Source organism: Piliocolobus tephrosceles, chromosome 1, assembly GCF_002776525.5.
Source record: "Piliocolobus tephrosceles isolate RC106 chromosome 1, ASM277652v3, whole genome shotgun sequence".
Taxonomy (NCBI): domain Eukaryota; kingdom Metazoa; phylum Chordata; class Mammalia; order Primates; family Cercopithecidae; genus Piliocolobus; species Piliocolobus tephrosceles.
The window spans coordinates 57,619,060-57,643,723 of NC_045434.1; the positions used below are offsets into that span (position 1 = coordinate 57,619,060).

Consider the following 24,664-nt stretch of genomic DNA (forward strand, 5'->3'; position numbering starts at 1 on the left):
GGGCAGCAGGAGGCGCTCGCCGAGAGGGTGCTCCTTCCCTTCAGAGCCAGCCCGAGTTCAGCCAACGGCCCCGGCGGGAGGAGTGGGAGTGGGCCGGGGCCGGGGAGGAGCGGCCATCCCCGCGCGACCCACACACCCGGGCTCCGCCGCCCGCAGCGCGGCACAGCGAGGGGGAGGGCGCCTGCGGGGAGCACAGGGTCGGAGGAGCGCCCTTCTGCAGGCTCCTTTCATTCTTCCACTCGGGGTTCTCCAGGAATGAAAACTGGCCCCAGCCAGGCCAGAGCGCGCGAATGAAAGGCGGCACTGGGACCAAGAGAGAAGCCTCGTCCCGCCTGGGCTGCGGAAACTGGCGGCGCCGGGGGTGTCCCGCCGCGCGGGCGTCCGAAAGCGGGGCAAAGGGGACAGCCTCCCCCCTCTAGAGGCTGCTCCCGCAGCTCGCGTACCCCTGCGGGTACCTCGTCACTCCCGCATGCGGCCCCGTCCCGACTCTTGGATTGGACTCTCCAGTCCCTTCTTGCGTCTTCCCCTCTTTCGTCTGGGCCTTGGTATGCCCCAGGGGACAGATGTCTTGGGATCTTTAACATTTGGGATGCTGCAAATGCCAAAGTTAAATGAAATACCTCCGGGGAGGGCAGGCCGCGGGGAGGCTCGCGGGGAGGGAAGATGGCCTGGACAAACAGGTCCTGAAGCTGCGAGGCTGGAGCGGAGGGCGCAGGGGCAGGCGGGCGGCGCCAGAGCTCCATGGGACAGGTAAGCGGGAAAACTTCGGGGTACCCAGCGCGGGTGAACTGGGGCGGGGGATCGGGCCCCTGAACCCATGGTCTTCAGCCTTAGCGGAGGGAGGGTGCCTACAGGGAATGGGGTTATTTTATCCAGGGGGCAGGAATTCTGAGTTCCTACCAAAAATGCACCCTCCCAGCCCCTCAACCTTTCTCCGTCGACCTTCTTCGTGCCTGTGGATCTTCCTGGCCAGGTTCCGGGAAGCCAGAAAGCAGCCAAACAAAAGGAGCAAAGTCTCGGGCCAGCCTGGATGTGGAGGGCGCGGTGGGGGAGGGGAGCAGGGTGGACAGGACAAAGGGGCTTTTTAGAGAAAGCCTAGAGGTCTCATTTCAGGGTGCATTCCAGGCTGGCTTGGAGTTCCCCTGTCCCAGCCCACTCCACCTTTGCTTAGTGGAGGCGAACACCTTTCCTAGTGAGCAGGGAGCAGATGCAAGTAAGAAAACAGCGAAGGAACCATCTCCCACCCCTCTTGCCTGGAGGGTCCCGGGCTATTTCACTTCTTCCTTTTTTCACTGTTGGCTCTAGCGTTGGCCATTGATTCCTTAATTCATGAAGTAAGATTTTTAGCAGTGCCTGAAACTACTTTGCTGGGGGCTGTTGGGGATGTGAAGATGGTAGGATCAGGCCCTTGCTTTAAAGAACTTCCAATCTGGTGTTATCAGAAGACGCTAGAAGAAGGAACTTTTAAAAAAAAAAAAAAATGGAGAGTGGATGGCTACAGCGCTGGGGAAGAGTTTTCTGATCCGGGACTTTTCCTTAGGAAATGAAAACACTAAAGAGGTCCAGTTTCCCTTCCCTGGGGAAGGGCTCTTGTCTGCAAAGATCAGATTCCAGCTACTATAATGTTTTGCAAGGAAATACCACTTCCTCACCAACTGGTGGTCTGGATGGCGCTCTAGGGTTTGGGGCTGGGGCATCAGTCCCCTGACTCCCCAGCCTGGCTGGAGTGGGGAGCTGTATGGGATTCCCAGTTGGCCTCTGGAGTGCCCACCTCCCCCATTGGTATTTTGAATTGAATGACATGGCTATCAGAGAGCTCCAAGGATGGCTCCCTGGGATTCTTGGCAGGAAGTTTGGTTTGCCAGCTCCCTTCCAAACCTCAGATTCTGCAGGGTTGGGAAATATTGAGTGTGAATTTGGGGGAGCAAAGCGTTTTTGAGAATTCCAAAGGATCAGTGCAAACAGATTGAGCATCTGTACTAACCTCCTCTGAAGTCAGAGATGGTGGATTACCTGAGGGCAGGGATTCTTAACTGGGTTCATTGGCATTAGGCATCTGTAGATAGAATTCAGAGGGTTTGTAAACTAGGTGAGGAAAAAAAAGATACTGTTTTTCACTAAACTTTAACAGATTTTAACATCACCTTTAGTTGTGAAGACAACAAATCATGGTAGCATTGGCAGTACCTGTGACTTTGCCATTAATAGATTTCACAGTTTCATATCACATTGCAGTCACAGCTATCTTGAAATATTGTTTACACTCAGCCCTTGTATGAAATTACCCACTGCTAGACCCTGCTTAATGTTAATAAAGAAGCATATATATTGCTGTTTTTATATTTTTAGAACTTTATTTCATACAATTGACTTTTTTAGTGATCTTCTTAATTTTATTTTATGCATTAAGAAATGTGAACTGTGAGCCAATTCTAGAAACTTCCACCAACCCCCACCTGGAGCTGGGGGTGGGCAAGGTGGAGGAAGGGCCGCTTATGCCCAGAGTTAACCCCTCTCTGTTTGACTTTGTAAGAAAGTGCCAAGCCTCTATGGGGAGGGACTGTGTGTCATGGAGGACCGGGGAAGGGCAGGACTGCAGGCGCTTTGGGAGACCCAAAGAACAAGCTCCCCATGGGGTGCTTGGGGTGGGGGGAGGAGGAACTGTCCCCTGTTAGGGCCCCTCAGCCTCAGCCTGGGCAGAAAATGAGGTGGTCAGCCTGGAGCACTCTGGGGCTAGCATTGTTTGGAAAGAGGGTGTGTACAGGAATGTGAAGGTGTGCTGGGTGTGTGTACCGGAGCAGTGGGGGATGCTGGCGGACTCCAGTCCCTTGAGTTCCGCTCCACAGGAGATGCCTGGTGAAAGCAAACTTCCTCTGTCTTCTCTGCACTTGGGGGTGGGGAGTGGGGAATTGGGGACAGGGCTCTTTAGGGTCTGGGGGAGCGGAAGCAATCCAGACATATATTGAGGCACTGGAATCTGGGTGGGGGGAATGGTGGGAAGATCAGAGAGTGGGGGGAAAGGGAGGTGGTAAGATGAAGACTTGAGGGGTGCAGCCTGCTAGGGACAGGCAACAGTCAGCCTTAGTTCTGCTTCCCTCTGTGAAATAGGCTAGATTCCAGTTTCCCATTTGCTTGGGGGTCGGGAGGTCTCTCCTCAAGGGAGACCTTGAGGCTTATTTTTCTGTAGGAAATAAGTTCCATTTTGGTCTCTGGTTCCTTGCATTTGGGGAGTAGGCTTAGGGTCTGGGGTCACAGTGGACCTCCTGTGGAGTAGGGAACAGGACTTGGGCTCAGGGCAGTGCCTGTCAGTGCCCCATGAACATGCGTTGCTGGGAGATGGGTGTAATAATAAACAGAGAAGTGATGGCCTTGATACCCCTGGGGGAAAATGTCTGGGATAAAAAGAACAGCCTGATCCTCCCTCTCTAGGATTCTAGAACTTCTGCATATTGGAATTCCAGCTGCCTTGCCTGAGGTTTTAAAATCCTCACCCGGTAGAGATAAAACCCAGGCCTTGGTCTCCATTTCGGTATATGGGGAAGAGCAATGACCCATCCCTGTCAGTTTCTAAATGTCCTACTTGTTTTCTCAGTGGACAGTGAACATCTCACCCTGCTTCTGGGGGGCTTAACAGGCCTCGATTTCTGGAAAGAGAAACTGAGGTCAAAGGAAGGCAGGGAGAGCCAGGGTCAGGACAGGAGAGCATGCAGGTGCCTCACCTCAGAACGTTGTACTAGGGTCTCTTGAGGCCATGAAGACACGACCCTTGTTGTTGCCTTCTTCGGGGATTCCTCCATGGGAGCCCCTTTGTCCCTGCTACCCTCCTGCCCCCCGGAAGTACAGAGGCCCGGGAGCTGCCTGCCAGCACCAGTTGCACGGGATTAGTTCAGGGAAGGACTTGCTCACCTGCTCCTCCCCTCTGACTCAAGTCATAACAAGTAACCTGGTTCCCCTGGCCCGGCAGCCTGGGAGGGACGGCAAGGCAGGCAGGTGAGCCGAGACGGATGGCCAGCAGCCCCGTCTGCTGGAGAGAGAGGACAGGCCTGTGGCTTGGGAGACCCTGAGGCGACATGCAAGGGCCCTGCGCCCCTTGACTGGAAGTAGGGGCTGTTTCTCAAACTCCTGGACAAAAGCCCAGAAGCAGGTGAGGGCGGGGTAGGTGGAATGGGTCTTTGGGACTGAGAGCAGGCTGGCCTGGGAGGGGAGGAGCCCAAGCAGTGGCCGTCACCCCCTCCAACCCCCACCCCTGCCAGCCTATGTCTGGGGTGTAGGGATGACAGAGGGGTGTTGGTGGGCTTGGATGGGAGCCTGTTCCTGTGGTTGCCCAGGCCTTAGTTTCCACCAGAGGGAGGGCAAGCTGAGGTGAGCTGGGACAGGCCGGCCCAAGACCTGGCTTTGGGGGACACACTTGGGATAGAGGAGGATCCCCCATGGCCCAGCCTGAGGGAAGGTGCTCTGGAGTTTCCCTCCCTCCCTCCCTCTGGGCCCCTTCTGGTCTCCTCTGCCTTTTTCTGGGGACATTGTTCAGCCAGGTGGCTGCTTTTTAGGGCCCAGTACCGGGGCTTGAAGAGGCCCAGGAGGGATCCCTGTGTTGGGGAGGGGGTGGGATATTACCTGAACTGCCTTTATCTAAAAGCAATGCCTTAGACACTTAAGACTCATAGCCTCCTGGGTGGGGGTGGTGCCCTCGCTCTCACCTGTGGACTCTGGGGCAGGTTTCCTACAGCTGTGGAGGGCGGCCTCGGCAGAGGCAGACGTGGGGGTCTGCTACATGGCTGTGCGGTTTCCTTCTTGGCCTTACATTGACCAAGAGGTCGAGATTCAGACCGGGGACCTGGAAAGGCCTTAGACACTATGCAGTCTTTGTTGTGCACAGGAGGAAAGGAAGCCCAGGGAGGCCTTTGGACTTTCCCAAGGTAGCACAGACCCAGCAGAACTAAGCCTTGATTCCACAACCGGGCTACAGGCTTCTGACGCTGTTCTCTTTGCTCTACTTGGGCCGGCAAGTCATCCCAGAGAGCACCCAGCATCAGCCTGGGGCCACCGGGAAGATCAGTGCCTCCCCTTTGACGCTGGCAGTGAGAGGCTAGGCTGAGCTGGGAGAAGGGGCAGCTGGCGGAGACAGGAGGCGTGCTAAGGTACGCCTCTGTCCCTGTAAGTCCCCGCTCCTCTGCAACAGTCTCAGAGCCCCTGAGAAGCAGGGCCTGAGTTGGCCCAACTTTCCAAGGCAACTACTTAGTGGTTAATAATTAATTAGCAAGCATGACTAATTAATGGCTTCCCCTCCCACATTACTTCCTCCTCTGTCCAAAGCAGACACACTCAGCGTGCTAGCTGAGACCACCTTGCTTCCTAGCTCTGGCTGCATCCTGCCCTTGGCTTCTGGGGAAGGTGGGAGGATGGCTAGGGTGAGTGGGAAGGGGCGGGGGTGAGCTGCCTGCTCCTCTGTCCTGTTCTTATCTCTATGAGGGACAGAGTTTGGGACAGATGGACAGTGCAGAGCTAATAGTCATCCTAAGTACTCTGCTGGGTGGGGTCCCAGAATATATGGCCAATCTTTCAGAACTTTGGCCTGTTTGCAAAGGCCTCCCATAAACTTAAAAAAAAAATAATTCTCTCATGCATTCTCTAGACTTCCTTGAATAATTGAAATTCCAAAGTGCAAGGTACATGCCGCTTTTAGGGCTTTGTGTTTGATTGCTGCTGCCTGTAGTTGCTGTGCTGTTTATGTAGGTCTATAAACGTTCTTGATCGTCCTGCTCTTATCATCTTGATGGGTGGAGACATATCACTGGGGACCTGGCTGACAGCAGTCCCCTCTCCCTGTTGGCCTTGCTTTGTTACCAGCTTTCCGGCCGACTTTTCTGTCCTGTTGGCTGCCTGTGGAGGGGTGGAGCTCACCTCCCCCAGCCTGCGGCCCCGCGCTCTGAGGAGGCAGGATAGGCTCCAGACAGAAACTCGGAAGGACTTTTGGACTCTTGCTCAATGGGCTGACTCAGTGAGGAGGTGGCTGGGCTCTCTTTCCAGACCGACCGCCTGCACGGGCTCCGCCTGCCCCTCCCACCCCTGCTGCAGCCAGCAGCTGCCAGGCCCTGGCCAGCTGGGACCCCAACCAGGGGTGTGGGTTGGTGAGGAGGGAGAGGGGGCGGGCACAGGTGTTATCTGGGTGACTGCTCCCTAGCTGAGCCGACACAATGGGATGGCACCTGTACCCCCCGAGTGTTCTCCACCCCGAAGCAGGCAGAGGAGCAGGTGATCTCCTTTCTGTCCTTGGGCAGCTTCTGCTCTAGTCACTGCTCGCCCCCTATGTGTCAACTCTTGACAACCCTGACAGACACAGCCCTGGGTCTCCCCTGGCTGTGGGGTGTAGGGGATCCAGGCTGATTCCCCTTCAAGGGTCTCCTAGGAGCAATTGATGGCTTGAAAGTTGTTTGAGGGCTTTGGGACAGCTCTGTGGCATACAGTGGCCGCACATGTCTGTAGATGTGAAATTCAGAGTCCAGGGCGCCAATTCAGAGAGCAGGCGTCCTGGGCTTTGGAGGTCCCAGACCAGGGCCTTGGCCATGTGCCTGCCCACTTCTTGAAGTGCGCTCGGCCACTGGGGCAGTAGGACATGCCTCACACCTCCTGGGTTCCTGGGTTGTGGATAGCTGTGTCCCATAAAGACGTCTTCCCCTTCCTCCTTTCTTAGTTTTTGGAGACGGGGTCTCTTATTGTCCAGGCTGGAGTGCAATGGCGCGAACGCGGCTCACTGCAGCCTTGACTTCTCCAGGCTCAGGCAATCCTCCTGCCTTAGTCTCCTGAGTAGCTGGGACTACAGGTGCACACCACCATGCCCAGCTAATTTTCATTTTTGGAGAGATGGGGTCTAAGTTGTCCAGGCTAGTCTTGAACTCCTGGCCTCAAGCACTCCTTCCGCCTTGGTCTCCAGAAATGCTGGGATTACAGGTGTGAGCCCCCATGCTGGGCCCCCTTCCTCCTTTCTTTGTCATCCCATCCCATTTCTTTGTCCCCCTCCTTTTTATCCTGTCTCTGCTCTTTTCCTTCTTGCCTTTCTCCCCAGTCGGGTGGCTCTTGTGGCTACCACAGTTGTCAACCTCCTTAGGCCTAAAGGACTTTGGCCCAGAGGGGAGCTAGGCTGGGCCCCTGAGTGTCCACTGAGAACAGGGTTTGCTGGTGAGGCCCACAGTCCCTTCTCTCGGGCAGCACCCCCAGTGCCAGAATCTCCCACCCTAGATGGTTCCTGAAGCACAGCCCTCCCACTCCCCTGCTCTTAAGCATCTATTAAGCTTTTTGTAACCAAAATGGTTCATATCTAGCTTTTTTGTTATTGTTCTCTTTTCTCTTTAAAGCTGGGGAAACTCCAGGCTACCTGCACATCCTGGCCGAGGCTGGTCACGGTATCCCCCCTCCCTGCTCTGTGCCTTCTCCTTCCAGAAATCCACCATGGAGAGTAAGGATGAGGTCAGTGACACCGACAGCGGCATCATCCTGCAGTCTGGTGAGTGTTCAGGGAAATCCCCCTGCCCTGGTCCCCGGCCCTGACTCCTGAGTTCTGAGTCCCCAGGCGCTAGGGCTGGCCCAGCTGAGACTCCCAAGGGCTGAGAGGAAGGGGAGGGAGAGGCCTCTGCCGGGAGGAGGGGGAGGTTCTGGAAGGGCTGCAGCCTCAGGGACATGTGGAGTTTTCCTCCCTGGAGAAAACTGGCTTGGCGTTTTGATTCTATCTGGAAGAGGGATCTGCAGTGTTCAACTTTAGCCCCAGTTGAGAAGCTGAAAAATCTCAGCCAGGCACGGTGGCTCATGCCTGTAATCCCAGCATTTTGGGAGGCCAAGGTGGGTGGATCACAAGGTCAGGAGATCGAGACCATCCTGGCTACCACATAGTCCCAGCTACTTGGGAGGCTGAGGCAGGAGAATCGCTTGAACCTGGGAGGTGGAGGTTGCAGTGAACCGAGATCACAGCATTGCACTCCAGCCTGGGCAACAGGGCAAGACTCCATCTCAAAAAAAAAAAATATATCATCTGGCCAATGTGAAGGTCTTGCCTCTCTGTTTGGCCAGACCTGTGGGCCTCGTCTGGCCTAGTTTTGACAGAGGACAAGAAATAAGAGGCTTTTGTGTGTGTGCAAGAGAGACGGGTAGTGGGGAGAGGGAGAGAGAGAGAGGAAGAAGAAAGAAAAGAGGAAGGAGAAGGGAGGAGGAGTGGGGAGAGGACTGCATGGGCAGAACTCCCTCCCTTGCACTGCCCCTACTGTAGGTCACCTGGTAGGACGACCCTCCCTTCTGAGCTGTAACATTTGTGCAGCCAAGAGACATGGTGTTTTGCGGCCGTGACACCGGCCACAGCAGGCAGCCTGCAATTTGTGGGCAGGCATGAGATGTGTGTGCGTGTGCATGTGTGCTCCCCTAGGGGTGGTCAACAAGTAATGGAGGAGGCTTCCACCTTCAGCCTCCCTGAGCATGTGCCCCCGACCCTTGCAGGCCCTGACAGCCCAGTCTCCCCAATGAAGGAACTGGCCCACGCAGTGCACAAGCAGCAGAGGGCCCTGGAGGCGAGGCTGGAGGCCTGCCTGGAGGAGCTGAGGAGACTCTGCCTGCGGGAGGCGGTGAGGCCCCAGCCAGCACACACAAGCATGGCGTTCATCTGAGGGGCTGTGGAGCCATGTTTGGGGATGCGGGAGCTGGGGAGAGGGAGCCCCATTCTTGAGGGAATTCTGGACATCAGGCTGGGGGCCGGGGCCCAGAGTCCCCATGACACAGTGTTTGACCTTGAGCTGGATGGAGAAGAGTCAGACCCAGGCGGGGGCCCAGGCACAGAGAACAAAGCTCATCAGGGGCTGCAGAGGGACTGCATAGACATAAGTGCATATGAGTGCTGTAACCTGGGTCATTGTAGCTCTGGAGGAAGTGATCAGAGGAGGTCTGAAGGGAAAGGGGAGGGGTGCAGAGTGGGTCTGAAGATGGGAGAGACAGCGTGGAGGATGGGATGGGGGAGGAGGGTGGAAGGTGGTCCCAACAGGGCCTCTGTGGAAGGCAGGTACTTGCAGTGCAGGGGCCAGTGGCCAAGGCTGTGCAGGGGGCCTGGCTTGACTCTGTTTCCTCCCTAGGAGCTGACGGGCACCTTGCCAGCGGAGTATCCCCTCAAACCAGGGGAAAAGGCCCCCAAGGTTCGCCGCAGGATCGGAGCAGCTTACAAACTGGATGACTGGGCCTTGCACAGAGAGGTGAGGAACCTCAGGAAGCTGCCAGTACCCCTCGATCCCCAAAGCTGATCACTGAGATGCCACACCTTAGCCCAGTACCCTGGCAGGTTCCCTTCCACCCCTTCACACCCAATGAGGGCGCTTGGCTGCATGTTGGCGAGGGGCACCATGAATATGTAGCCCAAACAGCCGTGGAGAAGGGGCGCCACCATGGAACCGCAAGCTGGGAGCTCAAGGGAGGACACTGGGTTTGGCCCCAGTGGGCAGAAGATCAGTTAAGAGCGCCAGCCACCAACCCAGTGGCAATAGCCTGCTCAGACAGGTTACTCTGGCCCCTACGGCTGTCCTCCTTTCTCAGGAGGAGGTGGGGGCAGTCAGGCCCTGGGTGCCCTTTCCCTGTGGCATAATGGCAGCAGTTTCCCATGGGCCAGCCTGCCCCACCCTTTGGGGTCAGGAGGGAAAGTGTCCCACTTGGGTTCCCACCGTGCCCGGTTCAGCAGGTAGGTTGGTGGGTGGGTGCCCATGCCAGCTTTTCAGGCTGACAAGTTTGCTTTTCAGCTCCTCCCACGCCTCCACCCTCTGCTCCACGTCCGTCCATTGGTGCTGCTGTCTGCCTCTCTTCTGTCTTCAGGGCTTAGGACTGGGACCTAGAGCACTGTGTCCGGGCCACTCTCTACCCTCTGAGCCCTCAATCTCCCTGCCTCTCTCTAGCCTCACTCCTGCCCCCTCTCTCAGGACCCCCTAAGCAGCCTGGAGCGCCAGCTGGCCCTGCAGCTGCAGATCACAGAGGCAGCCCGTCGGCTGTGCCTGGAGGAGAATCTCAGCAGGCAGGCTCGGCGGCAGCGGAAGCACTCCATGCTGCAGGAGGAGAAGAAGTTGCAGGAGCTCCAGCGCTGCCTGGTCGAGCGGCGGCGCAACAGCGAACCACCTCCGGCTGCTGCTCTCCCCCTGGGCCGAGGTGAGCCAGCTGCCCCCAGGGCCCTTGGGCCATGCTCCTTAAACAAGCTTTTGAGAGACGGTGGGTGCACAGCCCCGTGCCACTGCCTTTGCATTCGGCTCCAGCTGGGTAAAGCTGATTCTCCGGTTCAGCTCCACCCCATCCTAATTCTCTGTAACTCCAGCAAGTCTTCCGTATCCTGTGAGGTCCTCTCCTCCGTCTACTTAGAAAACACCGTACTCTCTCCTTCCGTACCCTCCTCAAAATGCACTCCTTTCAAGAGACTTCCTAGGCAGAGCTACTTCTCAGCTGACCCTGAGCTGAATCCAAGTTGCATTCAACTGGGTAGCCCAGGCCGTTCCCGCTGCCCTCCAGGCCCACAGGGTGATGGCTTCTCTGGGTCAGGGTAATGTGAGGCTCACGTGAGCCCGAGGCTCTGAGTTGATGTGTAGTCCCCTGGCCTGAGTTAGGCAGCAAAGGGATTGACCATTGCTTTGTGTTGCTGATCGCTGAATTGTTTCAGGGGTCCACAGCTACTTAGAAGATGTTCAGGTTGAAATCCAGCAGCACTGGTGCCATGCCCCACAGCCCCTTAAGTATCTACAGCCACCCTGGTCAAGGGTGGGATCCTTCCATGTCTGTTCTCTGCCCTTCTTGTGTCTGTAGTTCAATCCCTGAGCTCCTTGGCCCAGAGATTGGTGGCTGTGGGGGCACCTAGTGAGTTGTTGATGCCCAGGGCCCGCCACATCGCATCAGTGTGTCCAGCCCAGGTTAGCTTCCAACAGGTGGTTCTGAGCCCTTAAGTGTGACTGTTTTCCTTTGTCCTGACCCAGGACCAGCCTATCAGGTCAGGACTTGCAGCTCTCCATTCCAAGCCCCACCGCAGTGGGCCCATGACTCAGCTCTGCCCCTCAGTCTCTCATATGGGGCCCAGACCTCCCCGGCTGCCTCAGAGGGAACCAAGAGGGAATGAGGCAGTGGCCCTGCAATAAAATTGGATTCAGAGGTCTCGGCCTTCACTCACATTCTCAGGCTCCCATCCCTGCATATCGTGTTGGCTTTTTGCCAAGAGTACTCCTCAGCCTGGGAGCAGTCACGGGGAAGCTGGGAGGCCCTTGCTAGTCCCTGTGCCCTGTGGCCCATGCCTCAGGCAGGGGGTTATCTCAGCACAGGTCTCAGGAGTCCCTGCTCCCATCCATGGCCTCTAATTTAGGGTAGAAAGTGCGTGACCAGACACCACCCAGGTAACCTCCCGCAGCCAAGAGTAGGTGATAAAGAGGAGGTGCCTCCATGTGACAGTTAACCCAGTAAACTCAGAAGACAGTGGGGCTGACCCAGGGAAAATGGCCAGACCTCCGTCTGGTTCCAGTGGTTCCGGCTTGGCCGCAGAACAACACTCCCAGTCGCTGAGGCTCTAATGAAAGACAAATTCTACATCTTTACTCCACTCTCAGCAGGGACCCCAGGACTTGACAGCAGCCTTGAAAGGTAGCTGCTGATTTGGGCATGGAAGCCCCTAAGGGCCGGCTTGCTCTGTGCTTGCAGGCAGAGGTCAGAGTGGTGAAACGTGCCAGTTGGCTGCAGTGCCTCCTGCTCCCCACTGCAACCTCACACTGCTCAGCAGCCTCCCCTACCCACCGGTGCTGCCATTGCTGGGAGCTTCTGCCCATGATGGGTGGCAAGGGAGTGTCACCCTGATGCTGCCATTGTGACCCATAATGCTTCTTGCTGGGAGCCGGGAGCAGGCCAGGACTGGCTGGGGCTCTGTGGAAGGCAGGCAGGAGGATGAGATTCTGAAAACTTGGAGCACTCAGTCCAGGTGAAGACAGAGCTGTGGAGAGGAGACAGCTGGTGTAGCTGCTGACTTTCCCGCATCAGGAATCAAGACCCCACTCGCCAACTTCAGGCCCTGGCATCTAAAGTCCTGTCGTGAGAGCACAGAAGGGATCAGTTCTAGACAAGTAATTTCTGTTTTGTGGCTCCTCTGCCCATCTGAGCCCTTCTAGAAAGGAGAAAGTAAAGCAGAATTATTAGTAGCTGAGGTGTTTTGAATTAAAAAGGGAAGGCCGGGCACAGTGGCTCATGCCTGTAATCCCAACACTTTTGGAGGCCGAGGTGGGCGGATCATGAGGTTAGGAGTTCAAGACCAGCCTGGCCAACATAGTAAAACCCCATCTCTACTAAAAATACAAAAATTAGCCGGACATGGTGGCGCATGGCTGTAGTCTCAGCTACTCAGGAGGCTGAGCCAGAAGAATCGCTTGAACCCGGGAGGTAGAGGTTGCAGTGAGCCGAGATCGTGCCACTGCACTCCAGCCTGGCGACAGAGTGAGACTTCGTCTCAAAAAAAAAAAAAAGGAGGCCAGGTACAGTGGCTCACACCTGTAATCCTAGCACTTTGGGAGGCCGAGGCGGGTGGATCACTTGAGGTTGGGAGTTTGAGACCAGTCTGGCCAACATGGAGAAACCCCATCTCTACTAATAATACAAAATTAGCCAGGCATGGTGGCGCATGCCTGTAATCCCAGCTACTCGAGAGGCTGAGGCAGGAGAATCACTTGAACCCAGGAGGCAGAGGTTGCGGTGAGCCGAGATTGCACCATTGCACTCCAGCCTGGACGAAAAGAGCGAAACTCTGTCTCAAAAAAAAAAAAAAGGTGAAAAAAGCAAACAAACCAAAAACCCAAACAAAAAACCACCCTGCCCCTTTGGGCTCCATACAAGGGTAATTCAGTTTGGGAAAGTAACTGTGCTAAGTGAGAGTCATCAGCCATACTCTGCAATGGCAGGGAGCAGTCAGGTGTTGAGCTCATTTACTAGGGTGAAGCCCATGAGGGCCACCTGGCACCCACCTGTACAGTGTAATAGGCGCTCTGGATGCATTTGTTGATCAACAACACCAGCCATTAGCAACACCCTCATAGCATTTTTTTTTCTTTTTTTTTGAGAAAGAGTCTCGCTCTGTCACCCAGGCTGCAGTGCGGTGGAGCCATCTCAGCTCACTGCAAGCTCTACCTCCTGGGTTCAAGCGATTCTCCTGCCTCAGACCGCTGAGAAGCTGGGACTGCAGATGCGTGGCACCACCACGCCCAGCTAATTTTTGTATTTTTAGTAGAGATGGGGTTTCGCCAAATTGTCCAAGCTAGTCTCGACCTCCTGACCTCAAGGGATTCTCCCGCCTCGGCCTCCTAAGTGGTGGGATTACAGGTGTGAGCCACTGCACCTGGCTTCTCATAGCATTTCTGAGATGATGGAAGTGTTCCGTATCTGTGCTGTCCAATACAGTAGCCATTCGCTGCATGTGGCTATGGAGCATTTGGACTCTGCCTAGTGTGACTGAGGAACTGACTTTATTTGGTTTTAATGAAAATAGCCACATGCGGCTAGTGGCAACTGTGTTGGACAGCACAGCCTTGGAGGAGGCTCAGCATTTGTGAGTATAATCTCCACTGTTACCCCTCCGCCTGGGGTGTCCTGTGATGCTGCTGCGGGGCAGAGATTGGGACAGTGGATGAGAGAGTGAGCAGCTCTCAGAAACCTGAATCTTTTTTTTAAATCCTTTTAGAGATAGGGTCTTGTTCTGTTGTTCAGGCTGGAGTGCAGTGGTGTGATCATACTTCACTGCAGCCTTGAACTCCTGGGCTCAAGTGATCCTCCTTCCTCAGCCTCTAGGAGCTGGGACTACAGTCATGTGCCACCACACCCAGCAAATTAAAACAAAACAAAACAAAAACTATTTTAGAGATGGGATCTTGCTTTATTGCCCAGGCTGGTCTCAAACTCCTGGTCTTAAGCAATCCTCCTGCCTCAGCCTCTGGAGTAGCTGGGATTACAAGTGTGCCTGGCCCAATAAAAATCTTTATTCCTAAGGTTTTTATAAAAGATCAAAGGCAAGAGACCAGAATTCAGTAAGAGGGTGTCTCTTTAATTGAACCCTAAAGCAAAGGCTACTTGTGAGCCAAGCAAAGCATGGGCTGGCTGTCTACTCAGGAGTCAGGCCCAGCTTCTGGCACCTTGTGTCCTGCAAATCTAACACCTGCTCTGGATAAAGATTTTTTCTTTTCTTTTTTTCTTTTTTTTTTTTTTTTGAGATGGTTCTCGCTCTGTCGCCCAGGCTGGAGTGCAGTGGCGTGATCTCAGCTCACTGCAAGCTCCGCCACCCGGGTTCACGCCATTCTCCAGATTTTTTCATTAAATTGTGGAGCAGGCTGGGCATGGTGGCTCAAGCCTGTAATCTCAGCACTTTGGGAGGCCAAGCGGGAGGATCTCTTGAGCCCAAGAGTGTGAGACCTGCCTGGACCATATAGGGAGACCCTGTCTCTACAAATAATTAAAATTTAAAAATTGGATAGGCATGATTGTGGACACGTGTAGTCCCAGCTACTCAGGAGTCTGAGGTGGGAGACTGATTGAGCTCAGGAGGTCAAGGCTGCAATGAGCTGTGATTGGGCCACTGCATTCCAGCCTAGGCAACATCGTAACACCCCATCTTTAAAGAAAAAAAAAAAGTTGTGGAGCAAAGGTTAACAAACTTTTCCATAAAGAACCAGATAACACGTATTTTAGGCTTTGTGGGCTGTTTGGTCTTTATCACAATTGTTCAACTCTGCTACTTCAGTGCTAAAAAAGCCAGACATTACATAAACAAATTCATAGCAGTGTTCCAACAAACCTTTTTTTATAAAAGCAGCCATTGAACTGGATTTGGCCCCTGGGCCATAGTTTGCTAACCCCTGTTGTAAGGGCTTTCAAGATGGTTGGAACTTTTTACTTTTCTTTAAACTTCCTGTGTAATGCTCATGCATTTGAGATGCAAGCTCATAGGGGAGAGCCCATAAAGGGTTGTGGTTAAGAGCAGACTCCAGTCAGACTGTCTGGGTGTGAATTCTGACTCAACCAGCTTTGTTGAATGTACAACCTAAACCACGTTACTCAACTCCTCTGAGACGTGGTTTCCTCAACTGTCACTTGCAGATGATAACATCTACCTTACGTGGTTGTTATGAGAATTACCTGAATTAATATATATAAAGTGCTGTATTTAGAAATATATTGGCACAGTAGAAACATTAGCAATTATTACTTTTTCCTCATCTTCATTCTCAAACACAGTTGCAAAAGTTTCGTTAGTTCCATCCAGGTCACTTTAGGCTTATTCTTAAGATCTGAAGGCTTGACCAGGTGTGGTGGCTCATGCCTGTAATCCCAGCACTTTGGGAGGTCGAGGCGGGTGGATCACCTGAGGTCAGGAGTTTGAGACCAGCCTGGCCAACCTGGTAAAACCCTGTCTCTACTAAAAATACAAAAATTAGCCAGCCATAGTGGTGGGTGCCTATAATCCCAGCTACTCAGGAGGCTGAGGCAGGAGAATCGCCTGATCCTGGGAGGCAGAGTTTGCAGTGAGTAGAGATCACGCCACTGCACTCCAGCCTAGGTGACAGAATAAGACTCCATCTCAAAAAAAAAAAAAAAAAAAAAAAAAAAAAAAAAAAAAATCTGAAGGCTTAAGTTTGTTCAAGGGCAATAGCAAAAATGAGTTCCCTCTGATTTCCTAGGTAACAAGTGCTGCTATAACCATAGAAAAGTCACACTACATTACCTTCAGGTGACTTGCCAGATCACCAACTGAAGAACCTTCCGTGAGGCCAGCTGGCCAGACCTTATCTTAAATTCAAATTCCTATCTTGCGTTGCTCTTGTTGTTGGTAATGCAGCAGGTCTCACATTGGGATCTTTGAATTGTATTTGTGATGTGAGATGATTATACACAAATTAGAGTGAAATTCCCTCTTAAATTTGAGACAGGGTCTCACTCTATTTCCCAGGCTGGAGTGCGGTGGTGTGATCACGGCTCACTGCAGCCTCAACCTCCCAGGCTCAGGTGATCTTCCCATCTCACCTTCCCGAGTAGCTGGGACTACAGGCACTCACCATCATGCCTAGCTAATTCTCGTATTTCTTGTAGAGACCAGATTTCACCATCTTGCCCAGGCGGGTCTTGAACTCCTGGGCTTAAGCCATCCACTGCCTTGGCCTCCTAAAATGAACCACCACGCCTGGCCATGAAAATTCTTTTTATCCCAAGGGCTTCTAAAATGACTCTTTGTCGTTCCTTTCCGCTGCCAATAAGCCCTGCCAGAGGACACCCTTTTTGTTTTTTTTGACAGGTGGGGAAACTGAGGTCTAGAGCATTGGAATGGTTTATTCAAGGTTGCAGAGCTAATATCAGAGTCAGGATTAAAATCAGGTTTCCTGTCTCCTAGCCTCTGCCTTCTATTTTTTTCTACTTCCATGTAATAAGTTTACAGCCAGGCCAGGTGCAGTGGCTCACACCTATAATCCCAGCACTTTGGGAGGCCAAGGCAGGATGATCACTTGAGCCTAGGAGTTCAAGACCAGCCTGGGCAAGACAGCAATACCTCTTCTCTACAAAAAATAAAATAATTTAGCTGGATGTGCTGGCATGCCCCTGTGTTCTCAGCTACTTGTGAGGCTGAGGTAGGAGGATCTCTTGAGCCTGGGAGGTCAAGGCTGCAGTGAGCCATGATCACACCACTGTACTCCAGCCTGGGCAACAGGGTAAGACCCTGTCTCTGAAAAAAAAAAAAAAAAAAATTCACTCCCAATGTGTATTTAGCATACAGTGGGTATTTCCTCATAACGGATGCTGTCCTGGGGGAGTGATCAGGCCTGAGCTGCTCAGCACTGCTGGTTACTCATATCTGTTTGTTCATTTCTTCACTTCCTTCTCTTCTCTCCCCTTTGTCTTTCCCAGAGCTCAGTGCCTCTGATGACAGCTCCCTGTCAGATGGGCTCCTCCTGGAGGAAGGTGAGAAGGACGTTTGGGGGCCTGTTGTCAAGGCTGGACTCCTACTGCAAGACCATGGCGTTTGGGTAGTTTTCTGGTATAGAATTTAAGTGGGAGTGAAGGCTAGGGTGCCAGGCTTAGGATTTCCGCTTGGACCTCATGTCGATTTCCATGTGCCCTTGCACATGCTCAGTTGAAGATGGGGAATGTGCTGATCTTCCATTCTGGAAGCTCACTATTTTTACAGGGAAAGGAAAGGTGAACTCCAAGAGAACTGATCAACCCCAGATGTTCCTCCTTCACTCTGGGATTTGATTTCAAGATGCACCAGTCAGAGCCAAAGAGCAATCTGCCCACAATCATTGCCGTTTTTGAAAGGAAGGGAGCACTGGGGGAGGAAACACAAGTCTATAGATTAAGAACCCTGTGTACAAACCATGAGGATGCCAGGGTCAAGGTGGATCGAGAAGCTGTTACAGTCCTGCCCAGGGGAGTGCCCAAGCCAATAAGGAAATAGGCCATATGGGCATGGCAGGAACAAGAAAAATAGGTAAACAAAAGATAACTACAGACATGGTACCAGGAATAAAGGTTAGAAAGTGGAGCACTGTAAGCTCAAGAGAGTCAACCCAGGAGTCTTCTTGAAGGAGGAAGACATAAAATAGTGCTGTGTGGGAAGGAGTAAGTCCCAAAGAAGAAAACATGTTTGAGCATCTAGGGCTGGAGCCATGGCCTGGAGCAGCCGCACAAGCCAGCATGGGAGGGAGAGGGAGGCATGGGCTATGGTTTGTGGAGGTTCTTGTTGGGCCGGTTCCCCCAGCCTCTGGCCTTACAAGGTTTCTTTTACTCCTGCAGAGGAATCCCAAGTGCCAAAACCTCCTCCAGAGTCCCCAGCCCCACCTTCTCGGCCTCGCCCACCCCAAACCCTTGAGGGTCTGCAGCCAACAGAACCTGAGCCTGGGGGCCCGGAACGGGCTCCAGTCCAGAACAGCCCCTGGAAGGAGACCAGCCTGGACCACCCCTATGAGAAGCCCAGGAAATCTTCTGAGCCCTGGAGCGAATCCAGGTCAGGATCCGGGAGGGAAGGGAGAAGGGGAGGGCTGGGAGTTGGTGGGAGCTGTGCTGGGGACGGCCATAGGCTGGATGGATGGAAGAGTGGAAAGGTGGAGGAGAGAGCTCCTGCAGCAGTGGGATGGAAGCATGAACCTTGGCAGTTCCCCAAGGGTGCTGGCAGTTAGCCCCACTAACTTTGGGAGCTCCTTCCACTGCATCCCCATTCTTCTGCACCTCTTGAGCTCCTGAATGGAGGCATTCCTGCCACTGACCTGTCTCTAATCCTTTTGCAGCAGCCCAGCCACCACACCACAGGATGGGCCCAGTGCCTCTAGCCTGTGGCTTCTGGAGCCTGCCTCCTACCACATGGTTCCCATCCGTGGTGTTCCTGGCCAGTGGCAGGGCCGCACCAGTGCCCCAGCCACCCCCGAGATGCAGGGGAGGAGGGGCCAGTCGCAGTCTCTGAGGTAAGAAACAGCTTCCCCAGAGAGATGGGGGACCCACTCAGAGCTTATCGTTGGAGGGGGGAGCTCCCAGGACACAGGTGGGACAACCCTGGGTGACACATGGCTAGTGCCTTGGCTTCTCTTAGGGTCTCTTCTTGGGGCGTCTCTTGAGAGAGACTACACTACAACCCACAAAGCCAAAGGCCATCCATGAAGCAAGTTGTTTTCTTCCAAAGACTCTAGTTTTGTCTTTTTGCATAACTTGATTCAAATTTTCTACCCTTACCATGTTTCCTTGTGCTAGTAATTCTTGGTCACTGACAATAGGCAATTCACTTTTTCAATTGACGCACAGTTGATTCTCATTATTTGTGGTAGTTATGTTCTATAAAGAAAAATTGACGCAAATCCTGAATTAGCAAATACTGTATTTCCCCTGGGGAAATATAGGGTTAGGTTCCTGTGAGCCTTTGGTCACATTTTGCATCAACTGATTAATATATAACCTTGTGTTATGTGAGTTTCTGCTTAAGGACACCTTACTTAATATGGGTTGTTGATCCATTAACTCATGGCCAATAGCACTCTAACTCATACCCAGATGAACCTTACCTAGCACACATATTTTCTCCATAAGGCACACCATAGCCTTTTCCCAGTATGCCTTAGGGAGGAACAGTAGATAGCACTTCAGCACTGTATCTGGGGCCATTTTAAACAGCAGAATCACCAATCAAAGCAAAAACACACACACTACATAAATATGCTACAAAAAGGACACTGTGTGCTTACAGCATGAGAACTGAAACCTGAGGGCAGAACATGGCCTCGTTTAACCTCAACTGAAACTTAGAGACTCAAATTTGTCACTCTTCTGCAGTGTCCAAGAATGACCATGAAAGCACTGTATATATTGCTTTGGGGATTAAAAATAAAGTTTAGCAACTAGGAAAATTACAAATAATGAATCTGCAAATAATGATAATTGATTGTATGTTACTTTCTAAGTCATCTGCTATTTGGTAATAGTTTAAATGGTTAAGTGTTGACAGGCAGTATTGGCCATACCATGGGGGGACTGGGGCACCATGAAAGCATTGCTGAATTCTCCGTCAGCTTAAATTTGCTGGTCAGGCAGCACTGAACTGGGGGCAACTTGGGACAACTGCTCTCAAGTAAAGCAATGGATTTTATTTAGTTTTTAATTTTTTTTTTTGAGGCGGAGTCTTGCTCTGTCGTCCAGGCTGGAGTACAGTGGCGCAATCTTGGCTCACTGCAACCTCCGCCTCTCGATTCAAGTGATTCTCCTGCCTCAACCTCCTGAGTAGCTAGGATTACAGGCATCCGCCACCACACAGCAATAGATTTTATATTTTACATGCTACCAGGGCCATTTTACAAACCATGCCTTTGTGCAAATTAGGAAAAGCGGGACACAGCCCCATACCTGGGTGCATTAGCAGAGTGAAGCCAAGGCTGGATTTCAGCCCCTGCCAGTCCTGGGCTGTATGTAACTGCTCTGGGTACCACATGACAGCTTTTACACGTTCAAGTCAGGTACCTGGCAGTGCCTACCGAACAGATGCTGTGGATGATCTGCCACTGGCCACGGTGTACCTAAGCTGAAAGTACTTAATGTAGTACTTTTAAAAGAGTACTTAATGTGCTACTTGATGTAGCACACTTTACATGAATCACAAGCTTGTGAATGCAGCAGGTACACATTTGCACACAGTGAGGGAATGTGTTGCACCCACACAGCCCAGCAGAGGGTTTGTTGGTTTGCTTTGGGAGGTTTGACCTAAGACCCTTGCAGGAGGGCCATGCTTGGGCCTTGAGGTAGAACAGGACTCACCTGTTTTAACTCCACCTCCCATCCCAACCCCAGTGTAGAGTTTCTGACCCCCACACTCAGAATGCCTCTCTTTCCCTCTTCAGGGTGGATTCCTTCCGGGCGGGTCCTGAGGGCCGAGGTCGCAGCGCCTTTCCCCGCCGCCGCCCCACTCACTACACGGTGACAGTGCCAGAGTCCTGCTTTCCCGCCACCAAGCCCCCGCTGCCCCACGCCGCCTGCCACTCCTGCTCAGAAGACAGTGGCTCTGACATCTCCAGCATCTCCCACCCCACCTCACCGGGGAGCAGCAGCCCCGACATCTCCTTTCTGCAGCCTCTCTCCCCTCCCAAGACCCATCGTCACCGCGGGGCCTGGGGCCCAGCCGGCAGCAGAGAGCTGGTCGCCCACCACCCCAAGCTACTGCTGCCACCTGGCTATTTCCCGGCGGGGCGGTACGTGGTGGTGGCTGAGAGCCCCCTGCCGCCTGGCGAGTGGGAGCTGTGCCGCGCAGCCCCGGGCCCCGCCTACGAGGAGGAGGGCACTCCCTTGCGCTACCAGCGGCTGGTGCCCTCGCGCAGCCGCATTGTGCGGACGCCCTCCCTGAAGGACAGCCCGGTGGGCCGGGGGCTCAGTAAGGCCGCCGTGTCCGAGGAGCTCAAGTGGTGGCACGAGCGTGCACGCCTCCGGAGCACCCGCCCCCACTCACTGGACCGCCAAGGAGCATTCCGGGTCAGGAGCCTGCCCCTCGGGAGAGAGGGCTTCGGGCGAGCCCTGGGACCCCGGGCACAGGTACGGCTGCTCTGGAGGGACCCCGGGGCCAGGCAGGAGGGCTGTCTTGCTGGGGAGGGGCTACAATTCTAGCATGTCCAAAGGTAGAGAGGCATCAAAGCAGCAACCTAGTGGCCGGGTAATCAAACCCCAGCTAGGAAGAACAGGCCAAAAAATCATTTCCTCTTGGCTTTGGAAGGCACTCTTGGCTTCCCTGGGGCACCTCCTAATTTTGCCGGCCATGTCTAGCTCAAAAGCGTATACACTGGTGGAGATGATCCCCGAAAATAGCTGAGACTTTTTCCCTCCCTAAATGATGATCCACAAAGCAGATAAGCCTCTTCATAATCAAAGGTCCAGTCCAAATCAGCCCCTCAAACTTCCATTTGAAGGTCTGGGACAAAGGGAGAGTAGGAAGTGTGTTGCAGAAGCCAGAACCTGTGATTTTCTGAGCATCAGCATCCTCCCTGACATTCCTCCCCACCAAGCCGAGAAGAAGGGTGGCATCAGAGTTAAGAGCACCGATCCTCAAGCTAGACAACCAGGTTCAAATCCCAGTTCTGCCACTTACGACGAGCTGTATGATTGGGCAAATGACTTAATCCCTTTGGACCTAGTGTCTCCTCCCCTGTGAAATGGTAGTAGTAGAGTACCTGTCTCATAGGGCTGCCAAGAGGCTGAAATGATTACAGCAATGCATGGTAAGCACTAGATATGTGATACTATCATCTGGGGCCGCAGAGGCCAGGGAGCAGGCTGGAGGGTAGTATATAGGATAGAGCACCCTGATACTGGGTAGGGTGGCAGCCTTGGTTTTCTTGGCTCCTATTTCTTCATTCTGGAAGTAGGGAGCCACACACAGGGATCCTTTCTTTATTCTTTCTCCCTGGTATGGAGGGCTCTGCAGGGGATGTGCTCCAGAAGTTACCAACAAGCTGCTTCTTTGAGACCCCAGGTTCCCAGCAGGCCCAGCTGCATGTCCCTCCCCCACTCACGGTTCTTTGGACTGCAGCTGGCATCCTGGGCCTGGCAGCACCCTGGCCCTAGTCCCAGGCCGCGCCCTCCAGCTGACGTGCTTTTCCCTTCCTGCGCGCTTGGGCCTGTCCTTGGCCGGATAGACCCAGCCCATCCCAACCTGCCAGACAGGGAGGGTGATGAGAAGTGAGCCCAGGAAAGGTGGGGGAGGAGGAGGTCAGGGCGCCTGTCACACCCCAAAGGAACCTGGAGGAAAATGTGTAAAGGGGGTCTCTGAAGGACAGAGAGCCTCCTGGGAGGAAAGGGCTGAGTGCCAGGGCCTGCTGCTGCTGCTGCTGCTGCTTCTGCTGGTCAGTGTCCCTAAGGGATAAGGATGGTGTAACTGCGCCTGCAGTCCCCGCTTTTCGGTCTGGTTCATTTACCCACCTCTCCTTTCTTCCTAACCCTGGCAGGTGCCCACAGTGTGTGTGCTGCGGAGATCGCCTGACGGGGCCCCTGTGCAAGTCTTTGTACCTGAGAAAGGAGAGATCATCAGCCAGGTGTAACTCTGTACCCCATGCTGGAAAAGACTGTTTCATAGAGGGGCTGGGCTGAGACCCCCTACCCCTGAGTGCCTCTTTCAGCTCCCCCATCCTCATCGCAGGCCGATGACCTGGAGCTGAGACCTTTTATGTTTTTTTTTTACACGACTTTTTTCAGAAGCCCTGACCTAAGGATTTATATATGTGGATTGTCCTCAAGACCCCTGTGATATGATTATGCTTTATCCCCCAGAGTTTAGCCTACTGGACTTAAGGCCTTGCCTGTCTGACTGACAGCCTCTATCTCCTTATGCAAGACAAGTGGCAGGGGACGAGTGAAGCAGAGTGGGCCACCTTGGGAGTTCTCCAATGCTCTGTGCTCTGGTTCTAAGAACTTCCCTGGGGAACTGCCCCTGGCCCTCCTGTCCCACTATTGCTGGAGGCTGGACGTGGTACATACATGGTACATGAGAGTCATGCACATGACTCTCCCCCATTTCCCAGGTCTCTGAGTACCCCAGCCTGGGATGGGGGAGAATCCTTTCCCCTTTTCTAATGTGCTCTGTGATGCACACACCAAGTGGTAGGTCAAAGGTCAGTATATCCTGGTGGTGTATTGTCTTGCTAGACTCTCCTATTTTCCTGATCCCATAAATCCTCTTTAGGGACCCAGTCACTATACCCTGTCTATGCCCTGTGGGCTCCTAGACCTCTGAGCGTGGAGTCAGTGGCATCATGGTTTGTAGCCTCAGGGAGTCTGGCGGGGAACTGGTCCATGCTGGTGGTTAGTGGCCACCTTTTGACAGCCACCTCTGGGCATCTCAAGGGCTTGCAGCCCCATTGCTCCTTCTAACATTGTGTTTGTTTGTTTTTGAGATGGAGTCTCACTCTGTCACCCAGGCTGAAATGCAGTGGCAAGATTTCGGCTCACTGCAACCCCCGTCTCCTGGGTTTGAGCGAGTCTCCTGCCTCAGCCTTCCAAGTAGCTGGGATTACAGGCAAGCGCCACCACGCCTGACTAATTTTTGTATTTTTAGTAGAGATGGGGTTTCATCATGTTGGTCAGGCTGGTCTCAAACTCCTGACCTCAAGTGATCTGCCCGCCTTGGCCTCTCAAAGTGCTGAGATTACGGGCATGAGCCACCGCACCCGGCCCTTCTAACATTTTTTCATCGTAGTCCCAAAAACCAATACTTTACAAGTGGTTTTGGAAAGGCACCACTTTTGTGGCATGTTCTGGTTGGGGGAGGGAGTCACAGTTCCTACTGCCCCCACCAGCTATGCCTCTGCTCTGAGAAGGTGCTTATTTATACCAACATGGACATCCTTACTCCCAAGGACTGATGAGATGCTGAATTTTCTTCGAGGGCATTCATTATTTGTCCCAGCTGCAGCGGCTGGGACCACCCAGCCATCCCTGGGTTCTCATCCTAGGGCCTTCTTTGCTTCCAGGTCAGGGGACCTGCTTCAGTGAGAAAGCAACTGAGTTGAGGCTAGGAGAGGTAGGGAGAGCTAAGTTCTGACTTTACCTGTGCAGAACTCTGCTCCTATGCTACCTGGACTGGAACAGACTGTGAGTATAGCGGAAGGTTCAACCTCTGGTGTCTGACCTAAAAGAGGCACAGTTCTTCCTACTGGAAAGAAAACGGTGTAGCTGATTGCACAAGGGTGCCAAGGGAAGACCCAGGATGGCCCATCAAAGGAACCTGTGGGAGGACGCAGGAGGCTGAAGGGATGCACTTGGCATTTCTCTCACTGTGCTCTTACCGCATCAGCAACCCCCACCTTTTGGGCCTACTCTGCCCCTCATGTGTGAATACCCTGCTTGGATGTTGTGCTTTTCTGGTTTGTCTCTCAGCCCCTTTCCCCAGGGCATGTTGGTTTCCCTGGTCTCTCAGTGTTCTAACTGGAGCCCAGAGCGCCTTGGTCTGAACCAGGAGATGGCTGAGCACTGGCCTTCCACACCTAAGCGTCCTTTACATTAACTTATTGGTCCTGTATAACACCTGGTGCCATTGCCAAGTGACTGTGTCCTCACCTACAGAGCTGGAAATGTGTGGGGTTTAGTGCTAAATACTTCAATAAAGTCTGTTTTTTGTGATTGGCTGAGCTGGGGATGA

The 24,664-nt window shown here is 53.4% G+C and overlaps 1 protein-coding gene across 1 annotated transcript; it reads left to right on the forward strand.

Moving 5' to 3' along the window:
• Positions 1-515: 515 nt before the first annotated feature.
• Positions 516-23,516, forward strand: INAVA (innate immunity activator). Its single transcript, XM_023224749.1, has 10 exons — positions 516-750; positions 7,353-7,501; positions 8,482-8,606; positions 9,108-9,224; positions 9,939-10,161; positions 16,915-16,968; positions 17,803-18,013; positions 18,294-18,467; positions 20,385-21,069; positions 22,476-23,516. Exons 1-10 carry the CDS (start codon positions 548-550, stop codon positions 22,566-22,568), a joined length of 2,034 nt encoding a protein of 677 aa, XP_023080517.1. The 5' UTR covers positions 516-547; the 3' UTR covers positions 22,569-23,516.
• The last annotated feature ends 1,148 nt before the right edge of the window (positions 23,517-24,664 follow it).

Coding starts and splice junctions, on each gene's coding strand:
- INAVA (XM_023224749.1), top strand. CDS start 548: ATGCCCCAGGGGACAGATGTCTTGGGATCTTTAACATTTGGGATGCTG. Junction 751..7,352: donor GCCAGAGCTCCATGGGACAG/GTAAGCGGGAAA, acceptor TTCTCTTTAAAG/CTGGGGAAACTCCAGGCTAC. Junction 7,502..8,481: donor CGGCATCATCCTGCAGTCTG/GTGAGTGTTCAG, acceptor CGACCCTTGCAG/GCCCTGACAGCCCAGTCTCC.